This window comes from Gymnoscopelus microlampas, assembly GCF_963454915.1.
Source record: "Gymnoscopelus microlampas genome assembly, chromosome: 9".
NCBI lineage: Eukaryota > Metazoa > Chordata > Actinopteri > Myctophiformes > Myctophidae > Gymnoscopelus > Gymnoscopelus microlampas.
The window spans coordinates 6,587,786-6,610,565 of NC_139946.1; the positions used below are offsets into that span (position 1 = coordinate 6,587,786).

The 22,780-nt window shown below is 42.9% G+C and overlaps 1 protein-coding gene across 4 annotated transcripts in view; it reads left to right on the forward strand.

Annotated features, from left to right (window-relative positions):
- LOC311052036 (importin-13-like) overlaps positions 1-22,780 on the forward strand; it is a gene marked incomplete at its 3' end in the record, with an annotated part of 58,835 nt that overhangs the window by 19,205 nt on the left and 16,850 nt on the right. For all 4 annotated transcript variants that reach the window (XR_014601458.1, XM_084066815.1, XM_084066817.1 and 1 more), the window contains exons 3-13: positions 831-956; positions 1,493-1,849; positions 4,214-4,467; positions 13,003-13,143; positions 13,752-13,893; positions 15,462-15,628; positions 17,184-17,304; positions 17,450-17,597; positions 20,052-20,233; positions 20,734-20,760; positions 21,531-21,665. Coding sequence is in view for 3 of the 4 variants with exons in the window: in XM_084066815.1 (XP_083922941.1) it covers positions 831-956; positions 1,493-1,849; positions 4,214-4,467; positions 13,003-13,143; positions 13,752-13,893; positions 15,462-15,628; positions 17,184-17,304; positions 17,450-17,597; positions 20,052-20,233; positions 20,734-20,760; positions 21,531-21,665 (1,800 nt within the window). The remainder of the gene's footprint in view (positions 1-830; positions 957-1,492; positions 1,850-4,213; positions 4,468-13,002; positions 13,144-13,751; positions 13,894-15,461; positions 15,629-17,183; positions 17,305-17,449; positions 17,598-20,051; positions 20,234-20,733; positions 20,761-21,530; positions 21,666-22,780) is intronic.

Below are 22,780 nucleotides of genomic sequence, written 5' to 3' on the forward strand. Positions count from 1 at the left end.
TCCCAAATCTCGGGGCAGACGCCGGCTCTTAACGACAAGGCCATTGAGCTGAGCTGGTAAATGTACAATCTGTCACCAGTAATGTGTGCATATAGTAGGAATATTTGTACAGATAATCAACAGTAATGTGTATCAAATACGTGAAGTCAATCTACGTTGAATTGGAATTATATTGGTGGTGAAAAACATTAGAAGCAGATATTCTAAGCAGTCTCATTCAGGTTTCCAATTATTGTGTGTATATATGCACACCATAGGCACTTTCTTCTGGATGGGGGACAATGAATTATTTCAGCACTTAGCACACCTAATGACTGCACCGTTCAACAGAGCATAAACATCTATGCGCTGAAAACAACCATTATTATTTTTATTGTCTTGAAATCCGGGACAATTTTGTGTTTTACAGCTATTTGTCAGGGCTCAGGACACGCAGCTTGGGGACAATAACAGACAAACCCGGGACCGTCTGTACAATAGAGTTTCTGACCATCGAGTGGCACTGAGTCCAAAGCAGCTTGAACAATCAAAAAAGTCACCAGCAGCCAGCTACTATGCACTGCACTATTCTACAAGTCCAATAGGGTTTTCAAAATAGAATACACTCACATTAATGCTGCTTACTTGACTGATAGCATAATTACCTACCATCCACGGTCAAAATATATGTACCTGCATTCTACTGGTGCCTAGTGTTAATTTCCCACCCATGTCCAAGGACTTGATGCAATTAGGGTAAGCCGTGTTAGATAACTCGTGCTGCAAGAATCAGTCCTTCTGCTGTTATTTTTCTTCACCTTCTCCGTCTCGTTTCCTTGCTCTCCTCTTAGGCCCTCCACCAGCTGTACTATGATCCCAATATAGAGAACAAGAACTTGGCCCAGAAATGGTTGATGCAGGCCCAGATCTCACCTCAAGCCTGGCAGTTCTGTTGGGCACTGCTCAGCCCAGATAAGGTATGACATGTACACACACACACACACGCACACACACACACACACGCACACGCACACGCGCACGCGCACACACACACACACACACACACACACACACACACACACACACACACACACACACACACACACACACACACACACAGTGTTGATTTCGTCGACTAAAACTATGACGGAAAATGTTCGTCGACTACCTTTTTTCACTGACGAAAACTAAATAAAAACTAAATAAAAACTAAGCTATGATGACTAAAACTAAGACAATTTCGTCATTTACGCCATCAAGGCACCGCCAAAATACATTATAGTCGACTAAATCAACTGTAGATTTAGTCAACTATAATCTTATGACATTTTGTCGACTGAAACTAGACAAAAACTAAAACATTTCAGATGACTAAAATATGACTGAATAATTTTATTCAAAAGACTATGACTAAAACTACATCAAAATTTGCTGTCAAAATCAACACTAACACTAACACTAACACACACACACATTTTATTGTCGTCTGTGTCAAATATCTCCACTCCCACAGGTTCCAGAGATCCAGTACTTCGGCGCCAGCGCACTCCACACCAAGATCTCCCGCTACTGGTCGGACATCCCCACGGACCAGTACGAGTCTCTGAAGACCCAGCTGTTTGCGCAGATCGCCTGCTTCTCCTCGGGCTCCAAGATGGTGCTGACTCGGCTGTGCGTGGCCCTGGCCTCGCTGGCGCTCAACACCATGCCCGAGGCCTGGCCGGGCGCCGTGACCGAGATGGTGCGAGTGTTCCAGGAGGAAGGGGGAGGGGCGGACGGCCGGGCACGCTGCCTGGCACTGCTGGAGCTGCTCACCGTTCTGCCGGAGGAGTTCCAGACCAGCCGCCTGCCACAGTACCGCAAGGGACAGGTGAGAGGGGATACAACTTAAGGGACACGTGAGAGGGGATACAAGGGACAGGTGAGAGGGGATACAACTTAAGGGACAGGTGAGAGGTGTTCTTGGAAGGGATACAAGGGACAGGTGCAACCTCTATAGAGCAGATATTCTTTAGGCCAGTGGTTCTCAAACTTTTTCATGTCAAGGACCCCCAAATTGACACTTATTAGCCCGCGGACCCCCATTTGAAAAGACAAGCCAGGGACCCCCTTAAGAGAAGATTTTTACGGCTCTAGCAGTGATTCTCAACCATTTTAATTTCAATGACCCCCAGTTTAACATGCGTTAGGGCTACGGACCCCCCTATAATGGCATTTATATCTCTGGGACCCCAATTCATATTGTAAAATCAATGTTAATTTAACTCTGAGAGTGTACAAATGGAACCAAATGGACCCGTTAGGGTCCATTTGGTTGCATTTGTACACTCTCAGAGTTACAGTCCCATAAGGGTCCATTTGGTTCCTATCCATCATTTAGCTGGGGACCCCCTGGAACCCCCTCAAGTACCCCTGGGGGCCCCCGGACCCCACTTTGAGAACCAATGCTTTAGGCAGCTGCATGCTCCAAATGAATCCATCCACCCGCCAAAACTCACTTATCCACCTAAAGTGTCTTATTTATAAGACACCATCATACTCCTTTTGATGTAGGGTTGACCCTGCGTCCCCCTCTGGTTCCGAACGCGCATTTGGAGAGGTGGGTGGGTGCTAGAGTAAAAACAGCTACGCGTGCTGAGGTGAATCACCTCACCGCTTATCATCACCGCTGCTCAGTGATGTCATTTTGTTGTAATTACAACCCAGTTCGGTGGGCGGATGGATGAGCTGTACATCTGTCCGTCCTTGTCCCTTTTATACCCACTAGTGACTAGACCATACCCGGTGAAGGGCGCAGGCGAAAGTAGTTGCAAACTTGGGGTTAATGCACGTCCTGTCGCGCGGTTTCTCCCCCGCGCGCATCCCGTCGTGCCGCCCCCCCCCCCCCCCCTCCCCCCCCGCGGTCACCCCTCCCCACGGGCAACCTCCCCTTTGGCCTTGTTTTCATAGACCTTGCTGCTTGTTTCACGCGCGAAACTTGGCAACGTTATCTCCCATTGTTTGACACATAAACGCTAATAAGAAGCTGAGATTTGATGAAATTGAAAAACGGGCTTCACAGTTAAATTCAGATGGTAATGGTCAATGGCTGTGTGCAAAATCAGAGCAATTGCTCCAGCCACTGAGGAGAACCGGGTAGCTTCACCACTACAGACAGAGCTTCACCACGACAGAGGTTACTCAAATTATAGGAGGATATGGAGATCCCTAATGTCATCAGTATATGGAGATCTCTGTATCTGTCAGTCCTTGTCCCTTTTGGAGATCCCTGATGTCATCAGTATATGCCCATATATGGGCATGCCCCCTTTTGTGCCCATATATGGAGCTGACTGATTTCTTTGCGCCTGATGTCATGACGACACATTGAGGGTAGACAACACACTCCATATTTGGGCATTGGGAACTTTGTAATGATTATGGCTGAGTCATGGTGACATGAGTCAGAGGTCCGCCCGCCAGGCCAATTTCATATATGTATGGGAATTTTTGTTGCAATTGAGCAAATGAACCCTAACCCAACATTTAACATCTTTTGAGCCTAAAGAAAAAGCTTAAGCTGAAATAGTACAATATATATATTTTTTGGTTGTCATATACAGCCATATTAGCTGTATTTAAAAAATGTTCATTGGTTTCCCTTTTCTAATTCACCTATTGGTCTTTCCACCAGTGTTGATTTCGTCGACTAAAACTTTGAAGAAAAATGTTTGTCGACTGCCTTTTTCACTGACAAAAACTAAATAAAAACTAGGCTATGATGACTAAAACTAAGACTAAATATATTGTCAATTTCGTCAACAAATAAAAACTAGACTAACATGTTAGAGAGAGACTAGTGGAGAAGAGATCCAGTAGAACTAAAAGACAAGTCATTTTATGCGTGGTTGCGCTAGGGTGTGCATGCTTAAAATAGCAGATCTACAAGCTCACAACGCGTCGCAGCCATCAAGGCACCGACAAAATACATTTTAGTCGACCAAATCAACTGTAGATTTAGTCGACTATAATCTTATATTTAGTCGACTGAAACTAGACAAAAACTAAAACATTTCAGACTAAAATCTGACTAAAACTAAACAGCATTTTATTCAAAAGACTACGACTAAAACTAAATCAAAATTTGCTGTCAAAATCAACACTTTCCACCCACCCAGCCATCAAACCATAGATAATCTAACCCTGGTTTTGGTGCCCCTCCCTCCCCCCTCCCTTCCTGTGTGTGTGTGTGTAGGTGCGTGGAGCTCTGGGTCGCGAGTGGGGGTCAGTGTGTCCCTTGCTGCAACAGCTGCTGCGCCGGGCGGACAGCCCCGGGGCGGTGAAGGCCCGCGTGCTGCGCTGCCTGTCCTCCTGGGTGCTGCTGGACGTGCCCCTCAGCGAGAGCGAGGGCCTGGTGCACGACTGCTTCAGCGCCCTGCCCGATCCCGAGCTCTTCGACACCGCGGTGGAGGCCATCGTCAACGCCATCTCACAGCCTGACTCACAAAGGTGTGTGTGTGTGTGTGTGTGTGTCGCAGTGGTGGAAAAAGTACTCAAATGTTTTACTTAAGTAAAAGTATCCATACTGCAATTTAGAAGTACTCTGTTACAAGTAAAAGGCCGGAATTAAAAATGTACTTGAGTAAAAGTACAAAAGTATTGGTATCAAAATGTACTTAAAGTACCAAAAGTAAAAGTACTAAAATACTTGAAAATAGCAGATCTACAAGCTCACAACGCGTCGCTCTGCGACGCGTTGTGAGCTTGTAGATCGGCTATTTTCAAATAGCCTATGTATAAAATAGGGCTAAAGTGGTTAATGTATGTTTCATTATATCATAATTTACATCTGAAAAGTAACTAGTGACTAAAGTTTTCAAATAATTGTAGTGGAGTAAAAGTACAATATTTGCCTCTGAGATGTAGTGGAGTAGAAGTAAAAGTATTGAAAATTGGAAATACTCAAGTAAAGTACAAATACCTCAAAATTGTACTTAAGTACATTACTTAAGTAAATTTACTTAGTTACTTTCCACCACTGTGTGTGTGTGTGTGTGTGTGTGTGTGTGTGTGTGTGTGCTGGCCTTTTTGGCCCACGCCGTTTACAAGGGTGTTTTTTGTAGTTTGTACGAGAGTGTGTTTGTGTAAATGTTTCTGTGTTTTTGAGTGGGTATCATTAGGTATTAGTGTGTGTTTTTTTGGAGCGTGAAAGTGTCTTTTTAGAGTATGTGTGTTTGTGTACCCACACATTCGAAAAGAGGGATAATAAGACGTCATGAAAGCTACGAAGCCGTCCGTGAGGATGTTAAAGGATGAGAAAAATATTGGCAACAAAGACATAATAATAAATATAGCTGCAAGCAGCGATAATACGGGGCCAGGAGAGAGAAAGAGAAATGATAATTCCTTTAACAGGTCAGTTCATGAAAGTCCTTGCGGTCTTGTTTCCAATGAGGGCCTGTGAGCAATTAGGGGTTAAGAGTCTTGCTCAGGGACAAATTTTTCGTCGACACATTTGCTGACCTGGCCTGGAATCGTACCTGGGTCAACCAGAGCCTCTGGCTCCCTAGGCGGGCTCACTAACCACTCAGCTATGGCCGACCCTCAGAGAGAGAGAGAGAGAGAGAGAGAGAGAGAGAGAGAGAGAGAGAGAGAGAGAGAGAGAGAGAGAGAGAGAGAGAGAGAGAGAGAGAGAGAGAGAGAGAGAGAGAGAGAGAGAGAGAGAGAGAGAGAGAGAGAGAGAGAGAGAGAGAGAGAGAGAGAGAGAGAGAGAGAGAGAGAGAGAGAATGGAATAGATTGAAGATAGAAACGGAATAGATTGAAGAGACAGAGAGAGAGACATGGAAACGGAATAGATTGAAGATAGAAACGGAATAGATTGAAGAGAGAGAGAGAGCCATGGAAACGGAATAGATTGAGTCATGTTTTTTGCAATTCAACTTAAATGAGTCTGCATCAAGTGAGGCTTGAACCGGAAACCTTGCGATCGTGAGGCACTCTTAGGTAGCTGCAACACTACTATAGTGCTATAGCTTTGTCTAGGCTGATATTGTCTGTTGAGGATCACAAACTCTTGCCTTCTGTCATGACCCAAGCCCCTGTTTCACTAACACAAAGATCACTCGTTCACAAACCATTTACCAATGAAGAAATTGTACATCTCCTCAGAACCAAAACTAGTGAAAGTAGCCGATCTACAAGCTCACAAACCATTAAAAGTTGTCAGATTGTACATCGGCTATTTTCACAATGAAGTATGTTATACATTGAAAAAACATACTCTCATTGCTATCTGAAAAGTTGTGAGATTGTAGAGCAGCTATTTTCACAATGAAGTATGTAAAAAACACTCAATTAAGTATTTCATGTTATCTTTAACAATTGCAGATGTATTCATTGATAGTCATGTTGTGTGAAATGCAACTTAGATGAAGTCTGCACCAAGTGAGGCTTGAACTGGTGACCTTTAGGTTGTGGGGCACACATTTAAGCGAGAAGCCACCAACAGACAAGAACCTGTGAAAGGAGATCACACAGATGATACAGTTTCACGCAAATAGCTGAAAAATCCTGGGTTTAAGTGTTTTTCAAACTGCTCAAGATTGCGGACAATATAAGGGCGGTCCTTACTGGTTAACGTGATAGATGTGTTCCTCATTAGTCAAGGCACATGTGTAAGCAGGTCTAATGGCTGTCGGCCAAACGAGGCATGACTTTTGCCTGTTTAAAGTTTCAATTTTCAAAAAATTGCTATAGCGCCCCCGTTTGACCAATTGGAGTAAGATTGGTTTCAGTGATATTTGGAATGGCCCTTTACATTTCTGCAAAGTTTCAAAGAATGGTAAGTCTGCATGTATGTGTTAGGGGCAGATGAATAATTGTCATAAAACTGCAATATTCATTGGCTCATTAAAGCTTCATTTTTTCACTTATGGAAGATATTTTGCAAACGTTTTTTGGTATAGGTCCAAAGTTCATGTGTAAAAGGTTTCGTGCAGATTACTCAAAAATCCCAGGAGGAGATAGGTTTTAACTGTTTTTCATATAATTCGAAATGGTGGGAGATCTAAGGGTCAGAGGTCAAAAGTCAGAGTGTGAAAGTTGTTCATCATGAGGAGACGCATGTGTGTATTGAAGTTTTATGGCTGTAGGTAAAACAGGGCATGAGTTGTACCTGTTCAAAGTTGGCATTTTCAACTGAGTGCTATAGCGCCACCTTTTGACGAAAGATTGTGAGATTTATTTTTTGATCGTTTTTCATGACCATCTATCATATGGCCGAGTTTCATAAAAAGCGTATGCACGGTTCAGCCAGAACTGGCAAAAACGGCAGAAGAAGAAGAAGAAATGGAATAATGCGAATAACAATACGGGTCCATGCTGGAAGCCTGGCCCCGTAATAATGGATCTGGTAATGGGCAGAGAGAGAGAGAGAGAGAGAGAGAGAGAGATATGCAAGCCACGGAGAGGCAACAGACAGAGCGGGCATTGGAAGGGCATCAGAGGCAGAGAGGACTGAACAAGTGGGAGAGAGAGAGGGGAGGGGGGGGGAGGCTGGAGGGGAGGGATTGATATGGGGCGAGTTGACAGCCAGGGGGAGAGAGCAGCATTTCTCGGCTGACTGGCGTTTCCATGGCTACGTCGTCGGGGGTGTGGGGTGGGGGGGGTGCAAGTTGACTCACCCATTACCCCCCCCCCCCCCCCCCTCTCCCTCCTCTCCCTGGAGGATGGGGGGATGGGGGGTGTTTGAAGGTAATAAAAGAAGACGGGGCAGGGCCACAGTGATGGAGAGGTGGAAAGGTGTGAAAGTGTGAGAGGGGAACAAGAAGGGATGGGCAGCCAGTGACATGTAGGAAGCTTCCGCTAACGAGTCTACTGAACACACACACACACACACACACACACACACACACACACACACACACACACACACACACACACACACACACACACACACACACACACACACACACACACACACACACACACACACACACGATGGGAGTTAATGGGGCAGGCTTTACAGGGTAGATGATCATCCACAGCTCCTGTAAGTGTTAAATGCATTCCTGGAGGAGAATGTCTACTAATGAGGGAGGACATCTATCAGGAAACGTCTTCTCTATTCAGCTGCTATTTTTCGTGATTTATTGCGTGTCTTTCTTTCACATCCCCGATCACCACCTGATGCAGTGTCTGTGTGTGTGTGTGTGTGTGTGTGTGTGTGTGTGTGTGTGTGTGTCAGCCTCCCATAAGCCATGACCCTTTCTTTAGCACAGAGACATACAGTGTGTGTGCGTGTGTTTTTGACACCATAGCCATGTTTGATTTATGAGCATATTATTAATGTGGCTGTAAGCTCTTTGCCGTGCCTTTAGAGAGGAAAAGAACGGCAGTTGAACAAGCTGGGGAAAGGAGAGAGAAAATACAGGAGGGAAGAGGATGTGTTTACCCTCAGAAAATGTTTTAAAAAAAATGTATATATATACATTTCATAAAAATCTCTGAACTCTTTGTCTCTTTTCAATATATCCCTTTGTTTCATCCTTTTCTGGGGTCTACCCTTTGTTAAATGTCTTCTCTCTCTCTCTCTCTCTCTCTTTCTCTCTCTCTCCCTGCACTCGTCGTCTTCCATATCCCTCTCTCCCCCTTCCCTATTAAAGCCCTCCTCCCCGTCTCTCCCCCCCTCTCTGTTTAAACACATTACAGTCAAGTCATTTGGGAGGATGCTATTGGTCCAGCCGCATCCTGTTGCTAGGCAACCGATTTCCCCTGTCTGGGAGCATTGCAGTAATTGCAGAGGGGATCAGAGAGGAAGGGAGAGGCAGACAGGAAGGGGTGAGAGAGGGTTTGAATCAACGAGGGAAAGAGTGAGAAAGTGAAGGGGTGATTGAGATTTAGGCGGGACATGAACAAGAAGGTAAAAATGAGTGGGGTGAGGATGGGGGAACAAGAAATTGTGTAATAGTAATGATGTCTGATAATGGGGTTAGCAGAAGGAGAGGGGAGAAAGGAGGCTGCAGCAGACGGTCTCCATGGAATCTGTGGAATGCCAGCTTATTGCGAAAGGAAAATGAATGCTTACAAACCCAGCATGCCCTTTTAGTTTCACCAGAAACAAACACACACACAGCCACACAAAAGCACCTATTCCCCAAGCAGAGTGCATGACCTGCATCTCCAAGGCGGCACATAAAAAATGAAAAGGCTTTTTGAGTGCGGTCTGCCATATGTGCGCACACATAAACACACAGTTGTCACTACATGCAATCATCCCCTTACGCATCTCTTAAGACAGTTAAAATCTTGAGGATGTAAGATACACACACACACACACACACACACACACACACACACAGGTACCAGGTGTGTGACAGAGGATGCAGCGCTATGGCTGAATCAGCACTGGCTGCTGAGGAGGGACTTGGCTTTATCACGCTAGGCTCATAAGAGGGCCCGTGGGAAATTAGAATAACAAAACTGCTGTCTGGGGCTTACACTACGGCGAGAGATGATTTTCACCTGCAAAACAGACAGCACAGATAAATGGCTTTTAGGTTTTCTGTCCTTTTCTTGTTGTTGTTGTCGGGCCTAAAGCCTGCAACTCACCAACCCGACGTTGGCGGCGCCGGCAGTGTTGATTTTGTCGACTAAAACTATGACGAAAAATATTCGTCGACTACCTTCTTTCACTGCCAAAAACTAAATAAAAACTATATAAAAACTAAGCTATGATGACTAAAACTAAGACTAAATATATTGACAATTTTGTCAACAAATAAAAACTAGTGGAGACTAGTGGAGAAGAGATCCAGTAGAACTAAAAGACAAGTCATTTTATGCTTGGTTGCGCTAGGGTGTGCATGCTTAAAATAGCAGATCTACAAGCGCTGCGACGCGTTGTGAGCGGTTATTTTCAGCATGTAACCTAGTGTAAAATCAGCCATTACGACGCCATCAAGGCACCGCCAACATACATTTTAGTCGATTAAATCAACTGTAGATTTGGTCGACTATAACCTTATGATATTTAGTCGACTGAAACTAGACAAAAACTAAAACATTTCAGATTACTAAAATATGACTAAAACTAAATTAAATTGTATTCAAAAGACTAAATGAAAATTTGCTGTCAAAATCTACACTAGGCGTAGGTAGGTGTTTGAAAGCGTCTGTGGCCGTAAGTCTGTTGCTGAATTGCCGATGTGTCTGTCGTGACGGGTCGAAAGTTTTAATGACGCGTCAAAAGTCGACCGAGTGCCAAACTCAGTCGTTTCTGATCGTCCAAAGCACCGGGGTGATAGAGAGGGGCGGGTAGAGCTCTCTGGTTGGCTGTTTGCAAGAAGCGGTAGGCTATATTTATTCCCGTGGTAGTGCTCGCGATACATTCATTTTGTCTGCATACAGCACGCAGACTGTATGGTAGGTTATATCGCTACAGCGCGCCGCACGTTTGCTCAAAATGCAGACATAAAGTGGTGTGACTGCTTGCGCGTTTGTGTGTGGCAAACCCCAGATAGAATGTATGGTGCCTGTGTAATGTGCGCACTATCAGGTGTCAGATTTTCTCTGAAAAGCTAATATAAACTAGAAAAAGTGCTCCTCTCGGAGCTATAAAAGGCAAATGTGAAAAGGGTGCCATTTTCTTCCTCGGCCTTTCATGGCAATCGGACGCTGTGTTCATGATTTGAGGCATTTTGTTCAAAACATGTTTTGCTAAAATCCAGGCCTGCCGGTGAAAAGGCCAATGTGAAAAGGTTGGCATTTCTTCCTCTGCCTTGTGGGAATGTGCGTGCACGGCAATCGCACGCTGCGATCAGAGCCATTTTGTTCAAAACGAGGCACTCGTCCAAAGTTTAGATGGCAATCTTAGCCAAGCAGAATGGAATATGAAAAATCGGACAGATCCGTGTTGTCATCGCATGACTATAGAGTTACTGTGTACCGATTTGCGCGATGTTTGGACAAAATCTGTAGGAGGCTAGGAGCAATAGCAAAAATGTGTTTTGCAAAAATCGGCCTTCTCGTGGTGCTATAACAGGCCGATCTGGACACACACACAGATGGACGGGGACACACGCGGACTGACGGACAGGGTGCAAAACATTTAACACTAAGCGTATGCTTTAGGCCATTGGTTCTCAAAGTGGGGTCCGGGGACCCCCAGGGGTACTTGAGGGGGTTCCAGGGGGTCCCCAGCTAAATGATGGATAGGAACCAAATGGACCGTTATGGGACTGTAACTCTGAGAGTGTACAAATGGAACCAAATGGACCCTAACGGGTCCATTTGGTTCCATTTGTACACTCTCAGAGTTAAATTAACATTGATTTTACAATATGAATTGGGGTCCCAGAGATATAAATGCCATTATAGGGGGGTCCGTAGCCCTAATGCATGTTAAACTGGGGGTCATTGAAATTAAAATGGCGTAAAAATCTTCTCTTAAGGGGGTCCCTGGCTTATCTTTTCAAATGGGGGTCCGCGGGCTAATAAGTGTCAATTTGGGGGTCCTTGACATGAAAAAGTTTGAGAACCACTGCTTTAGGCTATATACAGACGGTATCCTTTTTGTTATGAGGATAGAACACACAACCTTGAGGCGTCATCGATGAATATTCATCAGCCAGGTCTGCTATTGACATTCTCATGATGGATGACCACCTGCGTACCGCACACTCCCCTGGCACTGACGCACCCACACAATCACTAATACGGTTTGCATACACTTACACAAGTATATACTGTACACGCATGCACGTACAATAATGGATACGTACAGTGTAAACTGAATTTGTTTAATTTAAGAACACATTTGTATGTCACATAATGACCCCTAGCGGCATTCAGACGTAAATATATGAAAACACTATTATGTAAATGAACTCTGTTCACCTCTAAATGCCACCCGTTCATTTAGCCTTTATTAGGAATGACAGGGAAACTGCTGCTGAGTTGAGGCTAGTGTCAGGAGAGTAGATGTCTCCCTGCGTAATGCTCTGTGTGTGTGTGTGTGTGTGTGTGTGTATGCATGCTGTAGTGAGGGAGTTGTAAACAGATGAGACAGCAATAAGTGAAGGACATACTGTAAGTGGCAGCCATGGAGTGTAGCTCTAAACAAACAGCAGCAGCCCTGGAGAGATTCTTCCAGTTTCAGTTCCCCAGCGGATGTGTGTGTTCCCAGCGGATGTGTGTGTGTGTGTGTGTGTGTGTGCGTGCGTGCGTGCGTGCGTGCGTGTGTTTTAGGGGTGGGTGTGCATTATCAACGTCTCCAGTTGATTTTTACACAGATTCAGTTTGAAGTAAACACTTGACAAGGATGAAGGCGACGAATAAACAAAAGCTGCCTGTGCGAGTCGGTAGCGTCATAAGAGAATACGCGCGTCACTGTGCATCCCGTCGCTCCCCTGCTTTCTTGTGAAATACTGTTCAGGTGGCGAGCTTTTTTTCTGTCTATTTGAAATCGGTGTTGATTTCGTCGACTAAAACTGTGACGAAAAATGTTCGTCGACTACCTTTTTTCACTGACGAAAACTACATGAAAACTGGACTAAAATGTTAGGGAGCGACTAGTGGAGAAGAGATCCAGTAGAACTAAAAGACGAGGCATTTTATGCGTGGTTGCGCTCGGGTGTTGCGCTCTGAAAATAGCAGATCTACAAGCTCACAACGCATCGCGCTGTGATGCGTTGTTCAGTCGACTAAAACTAGAAAAAAACAAAAATCGGCTATTTTCAGCATGCAACCAAGTCATTACGACGCCTTCAAGGCACCGCCAAAATACATTTTAGTCGACTAAATCAACTGTAGATTTTGTCAACTAAAATCTTATGTTATTTAGTCGACTAAAACTAGACAAAAATTAAAACGTTTCAGATGACTAAAATATGGCTAAAACTAAATGGAATTTTATTCAAAAGTCTATGACTAAAACGAAATCAAAATTTGCTGTCAAAATCAACACTGTTTGAAATGAATGATTCTCGTAACGGCCAATTCTGTGCGCGTATTTGAAGTAATGCGTGTGTGTTTTGTCTGTGCAGATACGTGAACACCCTGCTGAAGCTGGTGCCCCAGGTCTTGGCCCTGCAGGAGCAGCTCAGAGAGGCTGTCCAGAGTGGAGACATGGAGACCTGCCATGGAATCTGCCGCATCACTGTCACACTGGGAGAGAACCACTCCAGGTGTGTGTGTGTGTGTGTGTGTGTATACTTACTCACATCTGATCTGTGGAGGGATGAATGTCTGCAATCCTGCATTTAACCCATTAAAACCAGGGAAAGCATTTGTGTCATTTCAGATTTTAGCTATATACCTGTACACATACTGTAGCAACATAGGTTTTCCTAAAAACTCTTAGGATTTAGAACAAATAGCGCAGCTCAAGCTCACTTCGTGCCGTGCTCCGAGCTTGTACATGTGCTATTTTTGACAAATCTTAAGTGTTTGAAAAATGAAAAAAAAAATGAAAAAATGAAAAATGTTCTTTACTCAAAAATTATGGGCGGGGGGGTCCCTAGTCCCAAAACATTTTCAGATGGGGGTCCACGGCCAAATACATATAATTTTTGGTGGTTCGTGGCACGAAAAAGTTTGAGAACTACTGATTTAGAAGGCATTTGTAGAATCGGCCTCAGGCCTTAATGGGTTAAGGAGCTGTCTGTATCTCACCCTGAGGGTCGTTACGCCCGCTATATTCCTCCCGCTCTCTCTCGACCTCCTTGCGTCTCCCCCTCTTTCTCTATATTAGTTCTCACTTTCTCTGTCTTTCTCTGTCTGTCTCTCTCTCTAGGACTCTGTTGGAGCAGGTAGAACACTGGCAGGGTTTCCTGGCGTTGGTCAACATGATCATGTTCTGTACGGGCATCCCTGGACACTACCCGGTCAACGAGACCACCAGCTCCCTCACACTCACCTTCTGGTACACACTACAAGTACGTACTCCACTCACCTTACTCTAAACACACACACACACACACACACACACACACACACACACACACACACACACACACACACACACACACACACACACACACACACACACACACACACACACACACACAGCTAGTAGTGCTACTGCTGGTTTGATTTATTTTGGACTGTTAGCATATGAAGATTGTCACTCGTACCATTTTCATTTACAGATTATTTATTGACAAAACAGACAAATTTACACGCTCTTATCCAGGATGACTTACAAAGTGCATGAACTATAGTCGACAAATTAGAGGGTGAATTGGCAAGTGCAAAACAATCAGTTAAATAAGTGCAGTTAAGTACAGTAACTAGGATCCCAGGTAAACATCAAAACATCATCTGTCAAATTAAATACAATAAAGGGAGAATCATTAACAAATCCTAAGGAGATAAACAGCCACTTCAGAGAATTTTATTATTAAAACTGATTTAACAAGCGATGATTATGCCACATTTTTTGATTCTCTTAATATCCCTAAATTGGATGAAACCTCTACAACATCCCCTTGAGTCTCCATATTCCCATAGCGATGTCTCTGAGACAATTAAATCCTTCCCTTCGGGGCAAAGCAGCTGCTGGCCCGGATGGATTTGGAGGTGAATTCTACAAGGCATTTCATATCATTTTAGTTCCGGTTATGCTTAGAATGATAAACCACTCCATTCAAAATAATAAGCTCCCCAAATCCCTCTACGAGGCAAACATAATAATGTGTTCTCTGTTCTGTAATATTACCCCATTATCTAATACAGGGAACTTGATTTGACTTAACCCTTTAAAACCGGGAACGCGTCTCATCGCGTGTCATTTTTTTTAGATTTCTTTGGGCTATACAAAAATAGCAGATCTACAAGCTTGTAGCGCGGCACCGAGTGTCGCGCTATGAGCTTGTAGATCTGCTATTTTTGAAAAATCATGAACATTTGTGCACTGCTGCTGGGGATTCTACAAATGCCTTCTAAAATCCTAACAGTTCTTTAAAAAAAAACAACTATGTTGCTATAATATCAGTGGTCCTCGAACCTTTGTCATGTCAAGGACCACCCAAAATTATATGTATTTGGCCGCGGACCCCCATCTCAAAATATGCTCTTCCAGGGACCCCCCAAAAGCAAAGATTTGAGTTAGAAATGTTTGATGTAGAAATATATATATATTCAAAGATTTGCAAAAAATCCAAAAAGGACACTCAGATGCGTTCCTGGTCTTAACAACCCATTGATACCTGGAACGCTTCTGTGTCACTTTAGATGTCTTTGGCTATTCAAAAATAGCAGATATACAAGCTCATAGCGCGGCACCGAGTGCCGCGCTATGAGCTTGTAGATCTGCTATTTTTGAAAAATCGTGAAAATATTTTTTTAATATTATTTTCCGAAAAACTGTTAGGATTTTAAAAAAAATTAAGAATCGCCTCAGGTCTTAATGGGTTAATGCATGTCATGAAACTAAGATGTATTCTGTCCTGAACGGCACGCTTCTGTCCCCTTCCTCTTCCCTGTTGGTGTTGTGTGTGTTCAGGATGAAATCATGTCGTTTGAGTCCGAGAGGCAGGCGGTGTACCTGCAGGTCTACAGGCCGGTCTACTTCCAGTTGGTGGACGTACTGCTGCATAAAGCCCAGTTCCCCTCCGACCAGGAATACGCATCCTGGTCCTCAGACGAGAAGGAGCAGTTCAGGATCTACAGGTGTGTGTGTGTGTGTGTGTGTGTGTGTGTGTGTGTGTTTCTGTGTGCGCGTGTTAGTGTTGATTTTGACACCAAATTTTGATTTAGTTTTAGTCATATTTTAGTCATCTGAAATGTTTTAGTTTTTGTCTAGTTTTAGTCGACAGAATATCATAAGACTCGACTAAATCTACAGTTGATTTAGTCGACTAAAAGTTATTTTGGCGGTGCCTTGATGGCGTCGTAACGGCTGATTTTACACTCGGTTGCATGCTGAAAATAGCAGATCTACAAGTAGATCTGCTATTTTCAGCATGCACACCCTAGCGCAACCAACCATAAAATGACTTGTCTTTTAGTTCTACTGGATCTCTTCTCCACTATAGTCCCTCACTAACATTTTAGTCTAGTTTTTATTTGTGGACGAAATTGTCAATATATTTAGCCTTAGTTTTAGTCATCATAGCTTAGTTTTTATTTAGTTTTCCTCTGTGAAAAAAGCTAGTCGACAAACATTTTTCGTCATAGTTTTAGACGATGAAATCAACACTGGTGTGTGTCTGTGTGTGTTAGTTCAGGATCTACAGCTGTGTGTGTGTGTGTGTGTGTGTGTGTATATGGGCAATTGGGCATGTCTGTGTGTGAACGTATCTCCATGTGAATGTCTGGTATTTGTGTGTGTGTGTGCGTCTACTCTACTCCCATGTCTGTTTGTGTCCGCAAGGCAAAAAGATGGTATTTACAGTTAGTGTCTCAGAGATGATGATGAGTGCTGACAGGGTGACTGGTCAGCAGAAGAGTGTTTTTCCTCTAATACACTGAATGAACTGGAAGCTGAGAGCGCACATACTGCTGCGTAGTACAGTTATTTAGCACTTTGTCACTGTCGTCCCAATTTTGGGCATGTCATTGTGAAAGAGTCAAAATCAAAAATAGCAGATCTACAGTGCAAAACGCATCAGATTATAGATGGGCTATTTGCAATTCTGGAATCTTGTTTTTGGGGTTAAGTGGTTAACACATTCACTGCCAGGGGCTTTCTAATGCTGGCAGGTAGCTTTCTGCCAGCATTTTTAAGCATTCTGACTAATTTTTCAAGAACCACCGAATATTTATCTCCAGTATGATCGATCCCTTGATGGTTGCTAATCACGGAGGAAATCACTGTGCTTCTGTGAAAAAAAATGTCATCGTGACCTCACCGTTCTCTTGTTATACCCAGTTGAAAATGGCATGTTTCGCCCCAAAAACAAAAAGTACACAGGAGCCGAGATACAGGATTTTAAATTAATAAGATAACCAGGAAGTGAATGGAGCAGTAAATCTTCGGATCACGTTACCTTGGGTTCTGGACGTCCCCCGTCCCCCCCAAACAAAACGTGAATGGCTACATTCTGGCAGTGAATGTGTTAACACCACTAAGACAGCTCTACACACAAGGGTTTTGAGATCACCTACTGGACTAGTGTATCGTGTGTATCTGTTTTGTGTCTTGAATTAAAGCGGTAATTACAGAGGGGGGATCAGTAAGCGTAAGAGAGAGAATGAATAAGAGTTGTTTGTGTGTGTGTTTCAGAGTGGATATCTCAGACACACTTATGTACGTGTACGAGATGCTCGGGGCGGAGCTGCTTAGCAATCTTTACGACAAACTGGGAAGATTGCTGACCAATACAGAGCAGCCCACGTCGTGGCAGGTTAGACTCTCACATTTGTACGCACACACTCACTCACTCTAATGATGATTAATAGCAGCAAGTTGAATGTCAAGTATTATCTCATTGTATTCTCTCTGCATCCTGCTACAGCGTCTCTGTTTGACCACGTGTTCTCCCTCTGCAGCACACAGAAGCTCTGCTGTACGGATTCCAGTCCATAGCGGAGACGATAGACGTGAATTACTCAGACGTGATCCCCGGCCTGATAGGACTCATTCCCAGAATCACCATCAACAACGTCCAGCTGGCTGACACCGTCATGTTCACTATAGGTGAACGACCTTGTGCCATTGTAGAGTTAAAGGATGCTGTCTGTTTTTCTTCCTTTTTCACGTTTTGTTTCCGCCAAAACGTTGTCCATATCGCAGCGTTGATTTCGTCGACTAAAACTGTGACTAAAAATGTTAGTCGACTGCCTTTTTTCACTGACGAAAACTAAACAAAAACTACGGTAAATAAAAACTAAGCTATGATGACTAAAACTAAGACTAAAATATATTGACAATTTCGTCAACAAATAAAAACTAGACTAAAATGTTAGGGCGGGAGATCCAGTACAACTAAAAGACAAGTCATTTTATGTTTGGTTGCGCTCGGGTGTTGCGCTCTGAAAATAGCAGATATACGAGCTTGTAGATCTGCTATTTTCAGCATGCAACCAAGTGTAAAATCAGCCATTACGACGCCATCAAGGCACCACCAAAATACATTTTAGTCGACTAAATCAACTGTAGATTTAGTCGACTATAATCTTACGATATTTAGTCGACTAAAACTAGAAAAAAAACTAAAACGTATCAGATGACTAAAATAGGACTAGAACTAATTGAATTTTATTCAAAAGACTGACTAAAACTAAAAAAAAAAAATGCTGTCAAAATCAACACTGCCATATCGTGAAAATCCTGTTAGCATGAAAACTGTTCAAAATGTATTCTTGTGTTCTATTTTATGAGATTAATATTGTTGACGTTGACATCGATTGTAAACTTGACCCTACAACCTTTCGATCCAAATGTTAATATTATATATATATTATATATATGGTAACATACGCTTCTCAGAAAACTGTTAGGATTTAGAAGGCGTTTGTAGAATCAGCCTCAATAAAATCCTTACTGTCTGATTAGAATCTTTCCACATATTGCTGGGTATATGCATATCTATATATCTACAGTATATCTATATATATCTATATATCTATATATATATATTGCATATCTGCAGGGTTGCAGAATGATACTAGTCTGATGACACATAGATTTCTATTATAATGAAGTGTAATATTTGCATTTTAGCAGTTATACAATATTGTTTCATACAGCACATTTTCTTGTACCCATGTAATGGATCATGTCGGTGGAGCCAAATGTGAAAAAGAAAAGAATGCTGGCGCTAGTCCTTTATACTTAACCCCTTAATAATAATAATAATAAACTTTATTTGTATAGCACCTTTCATGACATGAAATGCAGCGCAAAGTGCTTTACAGAGCAAGAATACAGTTACAGTTACAACCAATTTAACAATAAAGCAAACAAAAAATAAAATAAAATAAAAGCAAAAGCATTAAGACCTGAAGCCGGTTCTAGAAATGTTTTCTGAAAAACGTATGTTTCTATATCAGTGGTTCTCAAACCTTTTCATGTGAAGGACCCTCAAAATGATATGTATTTGACCGCGGACCCCCATCTCAAAATATTTTGTTCCAGGGACCCCCAGAAGCAAAGATTTGAGTAAAAAAAGGATCGCTTTAAAAGAATATATATATTCAAAGATTTGCACACATGTTCACGATTTTTCATAAATAGGAGATCTACAAGCTCGTAGAGCAGCACTCGGTGCCGCACTACGAGCTTGTATATCTGCTATTTTTGAATAGCCAAAAGTGTAAAATAATGCTATTTAGCTCTAATCAAAAAATGACACGGATGCGTTCCACGTCTTAATGGGTAAATAGCAAAGAACCTTTAGGGGTTGTCTGTGTAAGGTCAACCATGAAGGGATTATTATCAGTCATTTCACCCGCTCATTCTCATCTTTCAAGATACTCTGGAAGATCTAGGATTCTCGTTCCATTGCCCAGTTTATTCCCATCTTTTCCGACTTTTTCTGTCATCTATTCCAGTGGTTCTCAACCTGTGGGTCGGGACCCCCAGGGGGGTCCCCATATGATGTTGGGGGGGTCCCCAGATGACAGTGAAGTGACAATTTAAGGACTTTTAAGACCATTTTAATACCTAAAAGAAAGAAAAGAAAAAGATCATTACTGCATCAAAAGTAATCAACAAACTATACAATATAACTGGTCAAACATATATTAAAAAATAATAAAAGAAAGAGGCAAAAATTGTGGAAATAGCCGATCTACAAGCTCACAACGCTTCGCAAAGCAAGGCGTCTTGAGCTTGTAGATCTACTATTTTAGTATTTTCACAATATTTATCTGTGGAACCGAGTCAAACTAAATGTAATGCCTACAATTCCAAGTGCTTGTCAGGGCGGGTGTCCCCAGTTCAAATATGATTATTTTGGGGGGTCCCAGTTCAAATATGAATATTTTGGGGGGTCCCAGTTCAAATATGATTATTTTGGGGGGTCCCAGTTCAAATATGATTATTTTGGGGACTAAAAAGGTTGAGAACCACCGATCTATTCGTGCTTTCATACCGTGTGACGTCCTCCTCCTCATAATGTGAACTCCTGTAACCCCCCTGCATGCTTAGGCGCTCTGGCGGAGTGGCTGGCAGATCACCCAGTAATGCTGAGCAGCGTGCTGCCGCTGGTGCTCCAGGCCTTAGGGAACCCAGACCTCTCCGTCTCCTCCGTCTCCACACTGAAGAAAATCTGCAGGGAGTGTAAATACGACCTGCCGCCCTATGCAAACAACATAGTAGCCGTCTCTCAGGTACCGCTTCAGTGTTTGTTTGTGTGTGTGTGTTGTCCCCAGGGTTGCCAGATCTGCTTATTATAATTCCCCCCGCAAGATTTTATTTGAAAATAGCCGATCTACAAGCTCACAACGCGTCGCTTCGCGACGCGTTGTGAGCTTGTAGATCGGCTATTTTCAAATAGCTGATGTATTTGTTAAAGTGCTCATGTGGCCCATATTCGCGTCTTTTTGGGCTGGTTTTCCTAGACCTGTTTGCTTGTTTCTCTCACAGAATCTGGCAACACTGGTTGTTGTCCCTGGTCAGCCTAAAAACAAACAAAGGTTTTGTCTTCTGTTTAGTCTAAACATCAAAGCCAATGGTAATCATGTGATGAAAGCAGTTGATGTATTTTGAATCCCTAGATATGAATCCTGTTGTTTTTGTGGTTAACGTTCGTGGCTAAATTTACGTTTATTTTTCCAAGTTCTTAAAAATGTACCTACACCTCTCTCACACATCCCTTGTCTCTCTCCAGGAGGTGCTTATAAAGCAGATCCACAAGGTCAGTGTGCCCTCTCTCTCTCTATCTCTCTGTTTTTGGCATTCATCTTAAAAGCTTTTGGCAGTGCTGTGTCATTTAATATTACAAAGAAACATTACTAAACTTCTACTGTCTAGGTAAAGAATCAATGTTATTTATTATTTGTATACATATTAACTCATTCAGTGCCACTCCACGTCTAAGACGTGAAAAAAAAAAAAGTTCAGAACCCAAGATACAGTATCATGATTTGAAAATGTTCTGCTCCATTCACTTCTTGTTTAACTTCTTACTGAAAAAGGCTGTATCTCGGCTCCTAAGCACTTTTTTTTTTACAATGAATTTTAGCTCTGGCACTCAGAGCCAAACTGCCAGAAATAAGTCAGGCACTGAATGAGTTAAGTTCATGTTATATAAAAAAATATGTGAAATATATTATATATACATAACATATAGATGAAAAGATGTCTGAAATATAACATAATGTAATATCAATATGTCTAAATATACCGTGTGTGTATGTATAAATAAATACAAAATTGGGGTCAAGAATATGTTACACTATATTTGGTGGCTGAAATATGTATGAAAAATAGAGTTCATATGCCGTCTAGATCAGTGCTACTGAACAGACTGCTGCTTGGCAAATTGCATTCACCTTCAGGTCTGAATGAGTGAGTGAAAAGCAGCAGTACTCTGCGTTCTCAGGACCAGGGTTGAGAACCACCAGTGAAAGAAAGATTTCATGTCAGCGGAATTTTCAACCGTCGTCGTTCTTTTTCCCCCCGCAGACCAGCCAATGTATGTGGCTGATGCAGGCTCTCGGGTTCCTGCTCTCCGCTCTCCCGGTCGAAGAGATCCTGAGAAACCTCCACTCGCTCATCACCCCCTACATACAGCAACTGGAGAAGCTGGCCGACGAGACAGTGAGTACACACACCTACGCTGTCACACGTACTGTACATGCACACAGAGTAGGTGCACTTGAACCGCAGCCATCGGAGCAGGCCTTAGAAACACTCCCACTCTCGCACGCGCACACATACACACACAGTGTAGGTATAGCTGGACTGCGGCCATCAGAGCAGGCTTTGTCTGTGTGTGGAATCACCGCAGTGGAACATTTCTCTGTGGGACCAGATTGGAATTGACCCTGTACGATGGTCTGGTGATTCACTGGGCAGCAGCACAAACACTCGCACATATTATCAATAATGCAGGTGGCCTCACATGCTCGTGTGTGTACACACACACACACACACACACACACACACACACACACACACACACACACACACACACACACACACACACACACACACACACACACACACACACACACACACACACACACACACACACACACAATACATGCATAATACATGCATGCATATACAGTACATGCATGCATGCAAACAAACAAACACACAGGAGCAAGTGAGTGTGGGAATTATTCAATATGCCCATTCAAAGAAAAATGCACTAACTCTATTAACCCATTGAGACCTGAAGCCGATTCTACATGTCTCCTAAATCTCAGCAGTATTCTCAAAAATGTATGTTTCTATATCAATGGTGCTCAATCTTTTTCATGTCAAGGACCCCCAAAATTATATGTATTTGGCCGCGGACCCCCATCAAAATATTTTGTTCCAGGGACCCCCAGAAGCAAAGATTTGAGTAAAAATGTTCGCTTTAAAAATATATATATTCAGAAGATTTGCACACATTTTCACAATTTTTCAAAAATAGCAGATCTACAAGCTCGTAGCGCGGCACTCGGTGCCGCGCTATGAGCTTGTATATCTGCTATTTTTGAATAGCCCAAAGTGTAAAATAATGCTTTTTAGCTCAAATCTAAAAATGACACAGTTCCAGGTCTTAATGGGTTAAAATGTCAGCTGTGAAGCCTGCGTGAGCTGGTTGCTATAAATACGGAGTTGACTTTATCTGAGAACACAGAGGCTGACATATCCGTGTGAAACAAAAGAGAGACTCACTTCCCGTACCCATTGTTCTTCTGACATCAGCAAAGGCCTCC